Source organism: Tiliqua scincoides, chromosome 5 (genome assembly GCF_035046505.1).
Source record: "Tiliqua scincoides isolate rTilSci1 chromosome 5, rTilSci1.hap2, whole genome shotgun sequence".
NCBI lineage: Eukaryota > Metazoa > Chordata > Lepidosauria > Squamata > Scincidae > Tiliqua > Tiliqua scincoides.
In genome coordinates this window covers 55,850,597-55,864,684 of record NC_089825.1, presented here as the reverse complement: position 1 = coordinate 55,864,684, position 14,088 = coordinate 55,850,597, and the positions used below count along the sequence as shown (strand labels likewise).

At 45.2% G+C, this 14,088-nt stretch overlaps 2 protein-coding genes across 3 annotated transcripts in view; one reads left to right on the top strand and one right to left on the bottom strand.

Moving 5' to 3' along the window:
• AVL9 (AVL9 cell migration associated) overlaps nt 1–2,812 on the bottom strand; it is a 44,313-nt gene extending 41,501 nt beyond the window's left edge. For both annotated transcript variants that reach the window (XM_066631189.1, XM_066631191.1), the window contains exon 1: nt 2,477–2,812. In XM_066631189.1, coding sequence (XP_066487286.1) covers nt 2,477–2,572 — 96 coding nt within the window. In that variant the 5' untranslated portion in view covers nt 2,573–2,812. The remainder of the gene's footprint in view (nt 1–2,476) is intronic.
• A 2,581-nt stretch (nt 2,813–5,393) lies between these two features.
• LSM5 (LSM5 homolog, U6 small nuclear RNA and mRNA degradation associated) lies at nt 5,394–12,988 on the top strand. Its single transcript, XM_066628671.1, has 5 exons — nt 5,394–5,489; nt 9,562–9,657; nt 9,929–9,956; nt 11,575–11,647; nt 12,700–12,988. Exons 1-5 carry the CDS (start codon nt 5,444–5,446, stop codon nt 12,730–12,732), a joined length of 276 nt encoding a protein of 91 aa, XP_066484768.1. The 5' UTR covers nt 5,394–5,443; the 3' UTR covers nt 12,733–12,988.
• Nucleotides 12,989–14,088: the final 1,100 nt, after the last annotated feature.

Genomic DNA, 14,088 nt, shown 5'->3' with positions numbered 1-14,088 from the left:
TAGGTTATAACCAGAAATAAGCACTTTTTTCTCACTTAGGTACACATTAGCTGCAAATGATAGAAGAGAAGATACGCAAATCTTGATCATATTTCATGATATAGCAGAGCCCAATTATCAGGCGAGCCACCCTTTCAGAGGTAACACCTCAGCATTGCTCAGCAGCTGAGAACCGGAGGGCCAGAAAAAAGCTTCGGCGGACCACATCCAGCCCCCAGGCCTTATGTTTGACACCCCTGAACTAGATGAATAACCTTATATATAATTAGACAGGAGCACAGACAGCAGAACCATGCTTTTGGTGATTCATTTCTAATCCCACCTCTCAGAAATCTCACTTATTTAATGCCTCTCATTAAAATTGCTCAATTGGTCTGGGACAGACACTATGAGTAGGCACAAAGACAACTACAGAAATGTAAGACAGGTGCATGGGCACACACATACACAGGATCACACCTTTATATACTGTGTTACTTAGGGCCCAATCCTATGCATGTCTACTCAGAAGTAAATCCCATTATAGTCAATGGAGCTTACTCCCAGGAAAGTGTGGCCTTTATCCAAAGATTATAGCCTTTATCCTGAGTAATTATCACTCCCTGTTTCCATATTTAAAAAAAAGCTAGAGCAGGGCAGAATCAGTATCACTCATTTATTAGCATACAAATAAAAGGATGAAAAGAACCTACCCTTTGTCATCCTATTAGAGCAGGGCAAAATATTTAGAGTTGGGCATTAAGGTTGCAATTCAGTAAATGCTCACCTGGCAACTCAAAGCCCAATCCTATGCATGTCTCCTCAGACACAAGTCCCATTATAGTCAATGGGGTTTACTCCCAGGAAAATGTGGACAGGACTGTAACTTCAGCAGGGACTCATTTCTGAGTAAACATGCATGGGATCAGACTGCAAAGGATAAGTTAATTATGTTGAGTGGTCTTCAAAATATACCCTGTCAATATGAATGGGTGGATGGATAGGCTATGCATCTACACCAGTGATTTTCAAACTTTTTCATCTCAGGGCCCATTGGCAAGGCACTAGAATGGCTAAGGCACACTATCAGTTTTTTTTAACAACTGACAAGGCACACTGTGCTTCCAAAGGGGAGCTCACATAAGAACAGCCCCACTGGATCAGGCCATAGGCCCATCTAGTCCAGCTTCCTGTTATCTCCCAGCGGCCCACCAAATGCCCCAGGGAGCACACCAGATAACAAGAGACCTCATCCTGGTGCCCTCCCTTGCATCTGGCATTCTGACATAACCCATTTCTAAAATCAGGAGGTTGCACATACACATCATGGCTTGTACCCCGTAATGAATTTTTCCTCCAGAAACTTGTCCAATCCCCTTTTAAAGGCGTCTAGGGTAGACGCCAGCACCACATCCTGTGGCAAGGAGTGCACATCCACAATGGCCCTACTAAAAAATTACCCTCTCTCAAATTCCCACACCTGGAGACCATATGTGGCTCACCAATGTGCCACAGCACAGTGGTTGAAAGTGGCAGGTCTATAAACATCTAAACAGTGGTTCTCAAACTTTTAACATCAGGATGCACATTTTAGAATGAGAATCTGTTGGGAAGTGATATCATGACCAGAAGTGACATAATCAAGCAGGAAAGTTTTTAACTAACCTAGGTTGCAATGATAGCCACACCTACCAAGGAGTAAGTCCCATTTACTATCATTGTGAAAAGCAGGGGTAGGCAAACTTTCAACTTTAGGGATCCTGGACCTTTAACAATTGGGTAGGAGAGAAAATTTCATTGGGTGCAGTTTTTCATCCATGAGATGGCAAGCTGCACCTGCTCTTGTATACTGCTCTTGTAATTGTTAAAGGTCCAGGAGCCCCAAGTTTGCCCTCCCCCCACTAGTTAAAAGCATATACATAGTAGCCTGTTAAAAGTACAGATCTGTCACATTTTCACAAATACAGTCACATACCATTGTAGCATCAGGTCTAATATATTAAAAGTAAAATATTGAAATGAATCCACCAGAAATGGGCTCACAATCCACCTAGTGGGTCCCAATCCAGTTTGAGAAACACTGTAGTATATGAAAAACAGAATACACACTGAAATGAATGGGAACCCATCTGAAATGGCTTTGAGACCCACCTAGTGGGCCCTGACCCACAGTTAAGGAAACACTGGTCTAGTATATGAAAAACAGAATGCACATTGAAATGAATAGGGGACCCACCTGAAATGGCTTTGTAACCCACCTAGTGGGTCCTGACCCACAGTTAAAGAGACACTGGTCTAGTATATAAAAAATAGAATACACATGGAAATGAATGTGGGACCCACTTGAAATGGGCTCGCGACCCACCGTTTGAGAAACACTAAGAGGAAGGGGAATCAGCACACACGGGCACAGCGGATGGGAAAGAGGGGCACAACAGGTGCTGAGGAGCAAGGGGGCAGGTACGAGAAGAGGGGCGGGGCGCCCAGCCCTCCTCACCTGGCAGCCCTTCTTGTGGTGGAAGCCGACCACGGCGATGTGCAGCACCGGCCCCCGGGGGTGGGGGTCGCCCTGCTCTCTGGCCCTCCGCTCCATGGAGGGCCCCCTCGTCCTGCTCCCGGCGCCTAAGCGAGGAGGCTGCGGACCGCCGGCCGGCGAGGGGCGCCTCCTTCCGCAGCCACTACTGGAGCCTGCCGCCCATCGGCGTCTGCGGCCGGGCTCTCACTGAGCATGCTCCCCGCCGGCCCGAGCACGCTCAGTGGCGCCTGCTGGAGCCGCGCCGGCCCTCGCTTCGCCTGCCGTTCCCGCTGCCCAGGCCCGGAGGGTGGGCGGAAGAGGGGCAGAGCCCGCCCAGGCACTGGCACGCCTCGGCGGGCGGGGGCAGGAACTCTCCCGCAGGGGGAACCGCAGCGCCTGCACAAACAGGGCGCCAGGAAAGGAGGAGTTTCCTTACCCTGTTACCTCAAGGCGGTTCCTCCTGGCAACGGCTGGCCTTAAAGGCACAGCGGATGCACGCAAGGGCTGGACGCTTTCCTGGGAGTGAGCCCCAGTGGGGCTGACTTCTGAGGAGGCATGCAGGGGCCTGGCCCCCAGCTTCACTAAGAGCCCAATCCGATGCCTGTCTCCTGGGAAGCAAGTCCCATTAGAATCAATGGGGCTTACTCCCAGGAAAGTGTGGATAGGATTGGGCTGTGAGCCTGCACTCCTAGGCACGCTTTCCTGGGAGTGAGCCCCAGTGGGGCTGACTTCTGAGGAGACTTGCAGAGGCTGCAGTTCTAGGCACCCTTCCATGGGCATTCTATACTGGAGGTTCTGCAGGTCTGATGGGCCTGCTTTCCTCCTGCTTTGTGTTTGAGATGGTTTTCACTTTTCCTTTTTTATTATGGGGAGACTGGTGATGGTTCTGAGTTACGTTTTTGGACTAAGGGCCCAATCCTATCCAACTTTACAAACACCGGGGCAGCCACAGTGCAGCCCCGAGGTAAGGGAACAAATGTTCCCATACCTTGAGGAGGCCTCTGTGACTGCCTCCCCAACACAGGAAACAGTGTATGCCCCATTGGCACAGCAGCACCAGCACTGGAAAATTGGATAGGATTGGGCCCTTGGTGATCTATGGACTCTAATCCCACCACTTGTAATCCCATGAGACAGACTGGCATACTATGCCTGAGTGCTTTGTGCTTATGATCGCTAATATCTTTCCAGTACATGTAACTGTGTTTCAGGGCCTCATATTTGCTACTCAGTTGTTCTTCTTTGTTCGTAAATGCAAAACATTCTCTAATAAAAAGGTAATCTGAAATTCTTTTATATATTTTTGTATATTTTGGGTGCCCACCTGGGAGAAAAGCTGAGTAAAAACTGAATAAATATATTTAGATCCATGAGGCTGACTTTTGAGTACACACACCTAGAGTTAACACTGCTGGTTCTAACTCAAGCCTATCCATACTTACCTGGGAGTAAGCCCCAGGTAAGGCTGCAATCCTATCCACAGGAGTACCCAGGTACACTTACTGCCCCATTGACTATAACAGAACTTACTTCTGAGCAGACATACATAGGATTGGGCTCATAGGCTTGCATACACTGACAAACCACAGCTGATTCAATTTTAAAAAATATTAAGGGGCAGTGAGATGAAACTAGGCATGCTTTTAATATTTTATGAATGGATAGCCCTGCATAAACTGGGCAGAGGAAAAAAACACCACAAATGTTCACTTTTTGCATGATGATAGATAAATCAGTGTGTTTACCAACATGCCATTGAACTCTTTCTCACAAATACTATAAATGCAGAGAAATTATGCTGGCAAATTTACTGGCTCTTGTACGAAAGAGAAGTTGACATTTTACCAGCCAAATCTGGTGAATATGTATCTGGTGAATATGAGTATATTTGCTCTACCATAGCAAAACATGAGGTAAGGTTCATTAGGGAGGCAAAAAAAAAAAAAAAGTTGACCACAACAAATGCATTTAAGTCAGCTTTTACAACTTATCTGTTGTGATCCATGTTTTTGAACTCACACTGCACACTGCAATACAGTATATATATAAATACTGAGATTGATTTTAAAGTGGTACAGCATCCAGTAAACTGCATTCCACGTTTTTTCAGAACACTTAGAACATCCTTTGGAGTCAGGCAGGACCCACTCGAAGTGTCATCAAGCAGGAAAATTTGTAACAATCCTAAACTGCAATCCACACTTCCCCAGGAGTCCCATTGACTATCATTGTTAAAAGCATATACATAGTAGCTTGTTAAAAGTACAGGTCTGTAACATTTCCTCAAACGCAGTCATAGACCATGGTCTAATACAGTGTTTCCTCAAACTGTGGGTCGGAACCCACTAGGTGGGTCGTGAGCCCATTTCAGGTGGGTCCCTATTCATTTCAATATTTTATTTAAATATATTAGACTGCTATGTGACTGCCTTTAGGGAAATGTTACAGATCTTTACTTTTAACAGGTTACTGTGTATATATTTTTAACAATGATAGTCACTCCTGGGTAAATGTGGGCAGGATTCCAGCCTAGGTTTGTTAAAAATTTTCCTGCTTGATGATGTCACTTCTGGTCATGACATCACTTCCGGTGGGTCCTGACAGATCCTCATTCAAAAAAGTGGGTCCTAACACTAAATGCTTGAGAACCACTGATCTAATATATTAAAAATATATGCTCTAATATATGATAAATATATCACGTCTAATATATTAAAAATAAAATATTGAAATGAACGGGGACCCACCTGAAATGGGCTGGCGACCCACCTAGTGGGTTCTGACCCCTAGTTTGAGAAACACTGCCTAGAGCAATTGAAGTTCGATTGCTCTTGCGTCGACTGCTTGAGCCTGTTCGAGGTAGAACGGCCTGCGCGCTCGTGACCAGCGGCCTCACCGCAGCAGCGAGAAGAGAAGTCTGGAATCGATTGGTCCGGTCTGGTGGTAAAAATGGCGGCCAACGCGACTACTAACCCGTCTCAGCTACTACCGCTTGGTAACGGAGGGGTTCCCCGGGGGGGGGGTGGAGTTCCGCGAGGAGACCAAGGCGGGAGTGAGAGCAGGCAGGCTGTGCAGTGCAGGGTGGAGGCGTGGAGGGCTGGAGGCTCAGCGAGCGCGGGAGGAGCAGTCACACGTGCAGGTGCACCACAGGGCTACACGCGTGTCAAGGTGGCTGCACCGCTTCAGACGACGGGGAGGGGGTTTACAGGTTCCTTAGAAGGCCACAGTGGAAGCCACACCAGCTTCAGGCAGACAACTAGCATAACAGGGAGTCGGTGGCGTAGCCGGAGGGGGGGTGTAGCAGTCAGTGTGGGGGGGAGCCTCAGCGCAGTGGGCGAGCGGCCCCTCCCTTCGGAGCCATTCCCGGAGCCGTAAGTCTCCGTTTTGTGTCCCCCCCCACCGGGAATGGCTCTGAAGGGAGCGGCAGCTCGCCCACTGCATAAGAACATAAGAACAGCCCCACTGGATCAGACCATAGGCCCATCTAGTCCAGCTTCCTGTATCTCACAGCGGCCCACCAAATGCCTCAGGGAGCACACCAGATAACAAGAGACCCGCATCCTGGTGCCTTCCCTTGCATCCGGCATTCTGACATAGCCCGTTTCTAAAATCAGGAGGTTGCACATGCACATCATGGCTTGTAACCCGTAATGGATTTTTCCTCCAGAAACTTGTCCAGTCCCCTTTTAAAGGCATCCAGGCCAGTCGCCATCACCACATCATGTGGTAAGGAGTTCCACAGACCAACCACACGCTGAGTAAAGAAATATTTTTTCTTGTCTGTTCTAACTCTCCCAACACTCAATTTTAGTGGATGTCCCCTGGTTTTGGTGTTATGTGAGAGTGAAAAGAGCATCTCCCTATCCACTCTGTCCATCCCCTGCATACTTTTGTATGTCTCAATCATGTCCCCCCTGAGGCGCCTCTTTTCTAGGCTGAAGAGGCCCAAATGCCATAGCCTTTCCTCATAAGGAAGGTGCCCCAGCCCCGTAATCATCTTAGTCGTTCTCTTTTGCACCTTTTCCATTTCCACTATGTCTTTTTTGAGATGTGGCTACCAGAACTGGACACAATACTCCAGGTGTGGCCTTATCATAGATTTGTACAATGTTGTTGGTAACCTTCAGTCTCAAAAGACTATGGTATCGCGCTCTGAATGGTGGTTCAACGGCATTATAATATTAGCCATTTTGTTCTCAATACCTTTCCTAATGATCCCAAGCATAGAATTGGCCTTCTTCACTGCCGCCGCACATTGGGTCGACACTTTCATCGACCTGTCCACCACCACCCCAAGATCTCTCTCCTGATCTGTCACAGACAGCTCAGAACCCATCAGCCTATATCTAAAGTTTTGATTTTTTGCCCCAATGTGCATGACTTTACACTTACTGACATTGAAGTGCATCTGCCATTTTGTTGCCCATTCTGCCAGTCTGGAGAGATCCTTCTGGAGCTCCTCACAATCACTTCTGGTCTTCACCACTCGGAAAAGTTTGGCGTCGTCTGCAAACTTTGCAACCTCACTGCTCACCCCTGTCTCCAGGTCATTTATGAAGAAGTTGAAAAGCACCGGTCCCAGATCCTTGGGGCACACCGCTTTTCACCCCTCCCCATTGTGAAAATTGCCCATTGACACCCACTCTGCTTCCTGGCCTCCAGCCAGTTCTCAATCCATGAGAGGACCTGTCCTCTAATTCCCTGACTGTGGAGTTTTTTCAGTAGCCTTTGGTAAGGGACCGTGTCGAATGCCTTCTGAAAGTCCAGATATACAATGCCCACGGGTTCTCCCTCATCCACATGCCTGTTGACCTTTTCAAAGAATTCTATAAGGTTCGTGAGGCAAGACTTACCCTTACAGAAGCCATGCCGATTCTCCCTCAGAAAGGCCTGCATCTTGAGATTCTATCTTTGATGAGGCATTCCACCATCTTACCCGGTATAGATGTTAGGCTGACTGGCTTATAGTTTCCCGGGTCCCCCCTCTTTCCCTTTTTAAAGATAGGCATGACATTTGCTATCCTCCAGTGTTCTGGCATCATGGCCGTTTTGAGGGACAAGTTGCATATCTTAGTCAAGAGATCAGCAACTTCATTCTTCAATTCCTTAATAACTCTTGGGTGGATGCCATCAGGGCCCGGTGACTTATTTATCTTTAATTTATCAATGAGGTCTGAAACATCTTCTCTTTTAACTGACTTAACTCCTTGGTCAGGAGGGGCCGTTCGGGTAGCGGTATCTGCCCGAGGTCTTCTGCCGTGAAGACAGATGCAAAGAACTCATTTAATTTCTCTAAGTCTCCTTTTATCTCCCCTTTCCCTTCCTCACTATCCAGAGGGCCAACCACTTCTCTGGCGGGTTTCCTGCTTCTAACATATTTGAAGAAGCTCTTATTATTCCCCTTAATGTTGCTGGCCATGCGTTCCTCATAGTCTCTCTTGGCCTCCCATATCACCTTCTTACATTTCTTTTGCCACAGTTTATGTTCCTTTTTATTCTCCTCATTAGGACAAGACTTCCATTTACGGAAGGAAGCTTCCTTGCCCTTCACAGCCTCTCTAACTCTAACTCTCTAACTGCGCTGCTCCGCCCCCCTCCGGCTACACCACCGCATGGAGTCGAGCCTTTTCTGCCCTTGGTTGCGTATACACAATAGGGATCCAATGTGTGCACCTGTGGGCCGGCCAAACTGGAGCAGTGTCTCTCAAGCAGTGGCACGGGCACCTCCAGTGGCACTTGAGGTGGTGCCTGGTGGTGCTTGTGGGACCCCTGGACCTCTGCCACTCAGCAGTGAGACCAGGAACACAACACAACAAGCTGCAGTAGGAGACTTGGCTTGGCAGGCAGTGCTCTAAAGCGTGCTTTCCACACTCGGAACAGCCTCCCATCCACCCTGAGCCTCTTACTGGTGTTTGTCACATCACATCTGTCCTCCCAACCCAGAAATAACTGGCAAGGATGTCATCACCAGTAACTTCTGGTGGTCCTTCCAATAGGTGGACCATGTGAAGTGGTACAAAGGAAACGTTGAGAAATGCTAAGCTAGAACTATCACAATGCCAGTTGTGCTTCTGTTGTGTGTCACCCTCTTCCCATTTAAAACACATGCACACACAAAAGCGCGCACACGCACATACAGCCACTTGAATGGTCTTGAAACATGTATTCCCATATTCCATCCAAAATGGTACAAATCACAGATCATTAAAGAGTAGAAGAGGATTAAAAAATGTGTTTTGGTTTCTCTCTCCCCCCCCCCCCTGCAGGGATTAATTTTATTCTACCACCTGTTTCTATTAAATGTGCAGTCTGGTTCTAATTAAGAGAGACTGGTTGTATGAGGTGATTATGGACGACAGGACAACAACATGTTTAGGGTTACCAAATACAAAGGGGGACAGAGTGACCATTGTACAGAAGAGGAAATTTTAGCATATGCAGCTCAACATAGAAGGGTTTAAAAAGCTGCAACTGCCAAAATTTCCTCTTCTGTACAATGATTAAAGATATAGGCACTCTGTACATGGCAACCCATATGACTGAGATGTATATAATTATGAATGAATTATGAATGGTGTAGATAGGTTTTTTCCTCTTTTCTCACAATACTAGAATTATGAGTTCTGGCAGTGTAGTTTAGGATGGACAAAAGGAGATACTTCTTCATGCAGCATGCAATTAGGCTGTGGAATATGTTGCTAGTGGTGGTGGTGGCAACTGACTTGGATGGCTTTAAAAAAGGATTGGCCAGATTCATGGTGGGATGGTCTATCAGGGGGTACTAATCCTGATGACTATGCCCTGCCTTCAAGTTCAGGCCAGTATGCCTCAAAATACCAGTCTTCACTGGTATGGCTAACTTATCTTCACTGATGTCAATCCTGAATTAGTCAGGTTAGTCAGCATAAAATATGTCAGGTTTAACAAGGCTATCAAAAGATGAGATAACCTGAGATTTTTTTTTTAAAAAGTCAGAAGAAGGTGTAAGAAATAAGTCATAATTTTTGTGTGTATCCTAGCAATCTTTTTAGCTGCTGCTATTACAACAATATCTTTCTGTTTAACAGAGCTTGTGGACAAGTGTATAGGATCACGGATTCACATTGTGATGAAAAGCGATAAAGAAATTGTTGGCACACTCCTAGGATTTGATGATTTTGTCAGTATCCTTTAGAAAGAAAAATTTTGAAATTTTTGTCCACTCTTAAAAAAGAACGTTGGTGGTGTTTCTCTCAAAAGGTTTTTACTGATGTTTTGAATGAGGTAAGTCTACGGTCAAGTTCATATTTTTGGTAGGTGCTATATGTTTGCCTGTCTTTTGAGAACACCACCTTGCTCTTGTAATACTAGCATGTTCTCTGTGATCTTTATCCATTCACCTTACCAAAGCCAGAAAAACCCTTTGCAATCAGTTTCCTTCACACTAGTCTCCAGACATGGTACTAGAAGATGTTACAGAATTGTAAGTATAGCTGCTCCTGGTTATCAGTTTGTGTGCTCATGACGTTTGTTCTTGTTCTAATAGTTTCCTTTTGCTCCTTATACTAAGTTCGCTCTTACCTCTCCTATGTTCACTTGTAGCTAGCTAATAGTGCTAGGTACTAGGATTGTTTGGGAGGCCTACTATCCTGTTGTACTGTTCACATGCGTTCAAAAACCAAGTATATAATGCAGCTTTCTTATTGCAGAATGTGTCTGTGGTAATTCTGGGTTGCGCTTTCTACATTGTTAATAGTCATATTTTCTGTGGTTGCCTCTGGGAAAGGAAATAGTGGGTTTTTCTCGTATATTATTCTCCCAAAAATGGTATTGATCTCCTTTAAAGAAGATTGGACTTTTATTCCTCTCTCACTTAAAACCCATTCATTTTGCTTTACTTCTGCTGCGTAGGAACAACTACAATATATTTACTTTTCCACACAGGTCTAGGAAAGTAAGAACCCTGAGGCAATGTCAGAAGTGATGTGACAGTTATTTTTCACACCACTCTTGCTACTGAGAGGCTGGGTGAATCTGACATAGGGAGTAACCATATTATTGACATTCCCAACATTGTGTGGGAGTTTGTTTCCAGAGCAGTGTGGAAAATTTTCTTACAGGAATGGCCTCCACTGTTTAGGTTACAAAAGAATGAACTCTTTGACTTCCCCTCAGAATAGACAATAGGAGTCTTAGAACATTAAGGATTCAAAATGCATTTATGCAACTGAAGTAATTCTGTGGATGATCCTATAGCCCAGGGGTGTCCAAATTTTTTGGCAGGAAGGCCACATAATCTCTCTGACACTGTCAGGGGACAGGGGATAAAAAGAGTTAATTTACATTTCAAATTTGAATAAATTTACAAAAATGAATATATTAGAGATGGAACTTACATGAATGAATGAAGGTCTTGCATTAGCTCATGGCCTATAAAAGGCCTTACAGAAAGCAGGGTTAGCATTTCCTTCACTGCTGCTGCTGCATCACAGATGTGAAACAGCAAGCAATGGAGGGAGCCCTCGTCCTACAGCTCACACAAGAGGTTGAACAGTTGGCCGTCATGCTGAGAGCAGTTGCGTCTGGCCCCCACGGGCTCCAGCAAGTCTCCGGAGGGCTGGAGCTCATTGGAGACTGGGGGCTCCCTGCGGGCCTAATTGGGTGTCCACAAGGGCCACAGGTGGCCCCAGGGCCAGGGTTTGGGCACCCCTGCTATAGCTCCATGACCACCCATAGTGCTTGTGCTCTTTGAAATCTGTAAAGACCAAAGCAACTTCCCTACCTCTATAGTTTTAAGTGCTGTTTGAACCAATAGAGGTGTTGTCATAGATAGAAGCTGGAAAAGATGAAGATAGAGACAAAAGATGTGAACCCCTGAAAAAGGCCAGATGACACGGTTTTAAAATGCTATTGCATAAACGCTTGTAGTGGTGCTTTTCAGCCTAATATTTACTTAGAAGTCCTGCTAAGACCTGCTTTCATATAACGATACAGGGTCATAGCCTTTAATTCTTGAATGAAAATTGATAGCCTTAATTGTTTACATTAAAGTTTCTAACTTTGTAGACTTTTTTCTAAGTGATTTTTAAAATGTTCAACAGTGAGATCACACCTGAAGGACGAAGAATTACAAAGCTAGATCAGATTTTGCTAAATGGAAATAATATAACAATGGTAAGTAGACATTTTTTCTTTTTGCATACAGGTTTTTCCCTCTCATTACATTCTTGCTGATTAGCCCAAACTTCAGTTATCTGGAATTGGCAGAGAATCCAGTAGCTAGGTTGGAATTATTAATGTAATTTGTTTAAGAAAGGTTGAACTTGATAGTATTCAGTCAGAAAATAGGACTGTATGCTTTAAAGAGACCAAATTTTCCTTTGGATTTCTCTCTCTCTTTAGTATGATGTACTGAAATCAGGGCCTCTGAGAGGAATTTTATCAGGGGGTACCAAGTTTCTTTTGGGCCCCTTTGCAAAGGGGGAGCAGTGAAACAGAGCAGGGGAGGGTGGTGATGGGTGGGCAGAATAGGGCAGGGAGGGGCAAAGCAGGGTGGGGGAGGGTAGAGATAGTTGGAAAAGTCTTTGGAGCCCAGGTCTACCCACCCATGTGTCATCAGTAGTGTCCCCAGCATCCCCAGTCATGGTAGTGTCCCCAGCATCCCACGTGGGCAACAAGTCTGAGTAGATAGGAAATGTCAGATCCATGGAAATAACTGGGCCCCCTCCTTTGGCTTCTGGGCCCCCCTTTTGACCCTGGGCCCAGGTACAAATTGCCCCCCTCTCCTAGAACCTGACTGAAATGATTCCATAATGTGAGATTTTTGATAGCTTAACAAATGTGCATTAAGCAAAGAATGATGCTCCAAAAAAGTTTAAAACTAGGCAAAGGACTCTTCTGGTAATAATGTATATGTCACTTTTCTTTTTTGACAAATGAAATCAAGGTTTAGCTCACACAGCAAGTATAAATGCGAATAAATAAGACAAACGGATGAAATTGGCATCACTGGTTCCCCTTTAAACAGCAGTGATTGAGAGGGAAGGAGACCAGGTGGTGATTAGGCCAGGCAAACCAATGGAAGGAGTCTTGCAGTAAGTGTTTTTCAGCCCCAGCCCCATCCTTAAGAGACAGGATAGAATGGTTGGTACACAGTTTCTCTAGATGAAATGGCTGTATTCTTCATGTGACAATCTCTGAATCTTCTTTTTTTTCTTTGCATATAGCTGGTTCCTGGAGGAGAAGGACCAGAAGTGTAAATAAATGTTCCATCACTGAAGACTTTCTGTTAAACGTATTGAAGGAAGATGGTGATGACATTTTATGGTTATTTTCTTTTTTACATTTCAAGTTCATATTTGAGTGTAAAGTAAAATTTCCCTGTCGGGGAAAATGCCTCATTAATGACTTTGTAAGTTAAAATCATGACTTTGTTGTAAAGGCAAAATAATCTGCTGTTCAGAGCAAGGCAATAAAGTGTGTTTTCTTTAACAATAAACACAGTTGTTATTATAACTTTGGCATGTGGTTAATATAATAATGTGAAATTATGAACCCTGAGTGGTTCCTTGTTGAGGCAGATGTTGGTCTTCATTTTTTTCAGAAATCTTCATTTTTTAACTATCTGGTACACAAAACTAACTGCCCAATCCTGAACTGCCCAGGGTGCGGGGCTGCAGCAGCGCCGAAAATGGCTGCTGCCAACAGCTCCTTGGGAGAAGGGGACTTTTGTCCCCTTTCCCTGGTTAAAGCGAGTAGTACCTCAATGGGGCTATTTGATTCACCGCCAACCAAAAGGTTAGTGTGAATCAAGAGCCTCTGTGTAGGGTGGCAAGTCCTCCCCCCGGAACACCTCCTCCCCACTTCCCCCCTCCTCCCCACCCTCTCCCCACTTCCCCCCTCCCCAGAACACCTCCTCCCCGCCTTCCCCTGCACCCCCACTTACCTCTCCACTACTCAGTTTTCCGCGTGACAGCCGAGTGGCGGAGCTCCAGTGATAGCCCAACGCCAGCCAGCACTGGGCTTCCACTAATGCTCGCCTGGCGCTTGGGCCCACAAATGTGCCTCATAGCACATTTGCAACAGTGCACTCTGGCAGTGAGCCAGCGCGCACTGTTCAGAATTGGGCCCTAAGCTACGATTCACATAAAGTTTGTGTGGGTTGCTTTCTCCTAGAGAGGATCTCCCTTCAGCCCCTTTTTCTCTTCGGTCCCAGAGTTGGAAACCTACCATCATTGTTTGAAAGACACTTATATGCACTCTTTGAGTCATCTATGTTTTTACATTGTATTTGTATAATCCATATGTAATTAACCTCATCGGAGAATATATATTACTTGGAAAGAATAGGTAAAAGTAACTTTTTCAAGATTATTTTAAGGTATAGACGATCAGATCTTAGTCTATTATAAATATACTATTCTATTTACCTTTATATGTAAATAGTCTGGGGTAGTAACTTAAGTCACCATGGCTGTGACTTATTGCAAACATGATAATAACAGTTAGATTCTTGAGATCTATATATAAAACCCTAATGGTACCATGTACATAGATCTGTATTTTAACCTTCAGTTGATTTGGAAATTTCATTCTGGAATGGATTAAGAAACAAA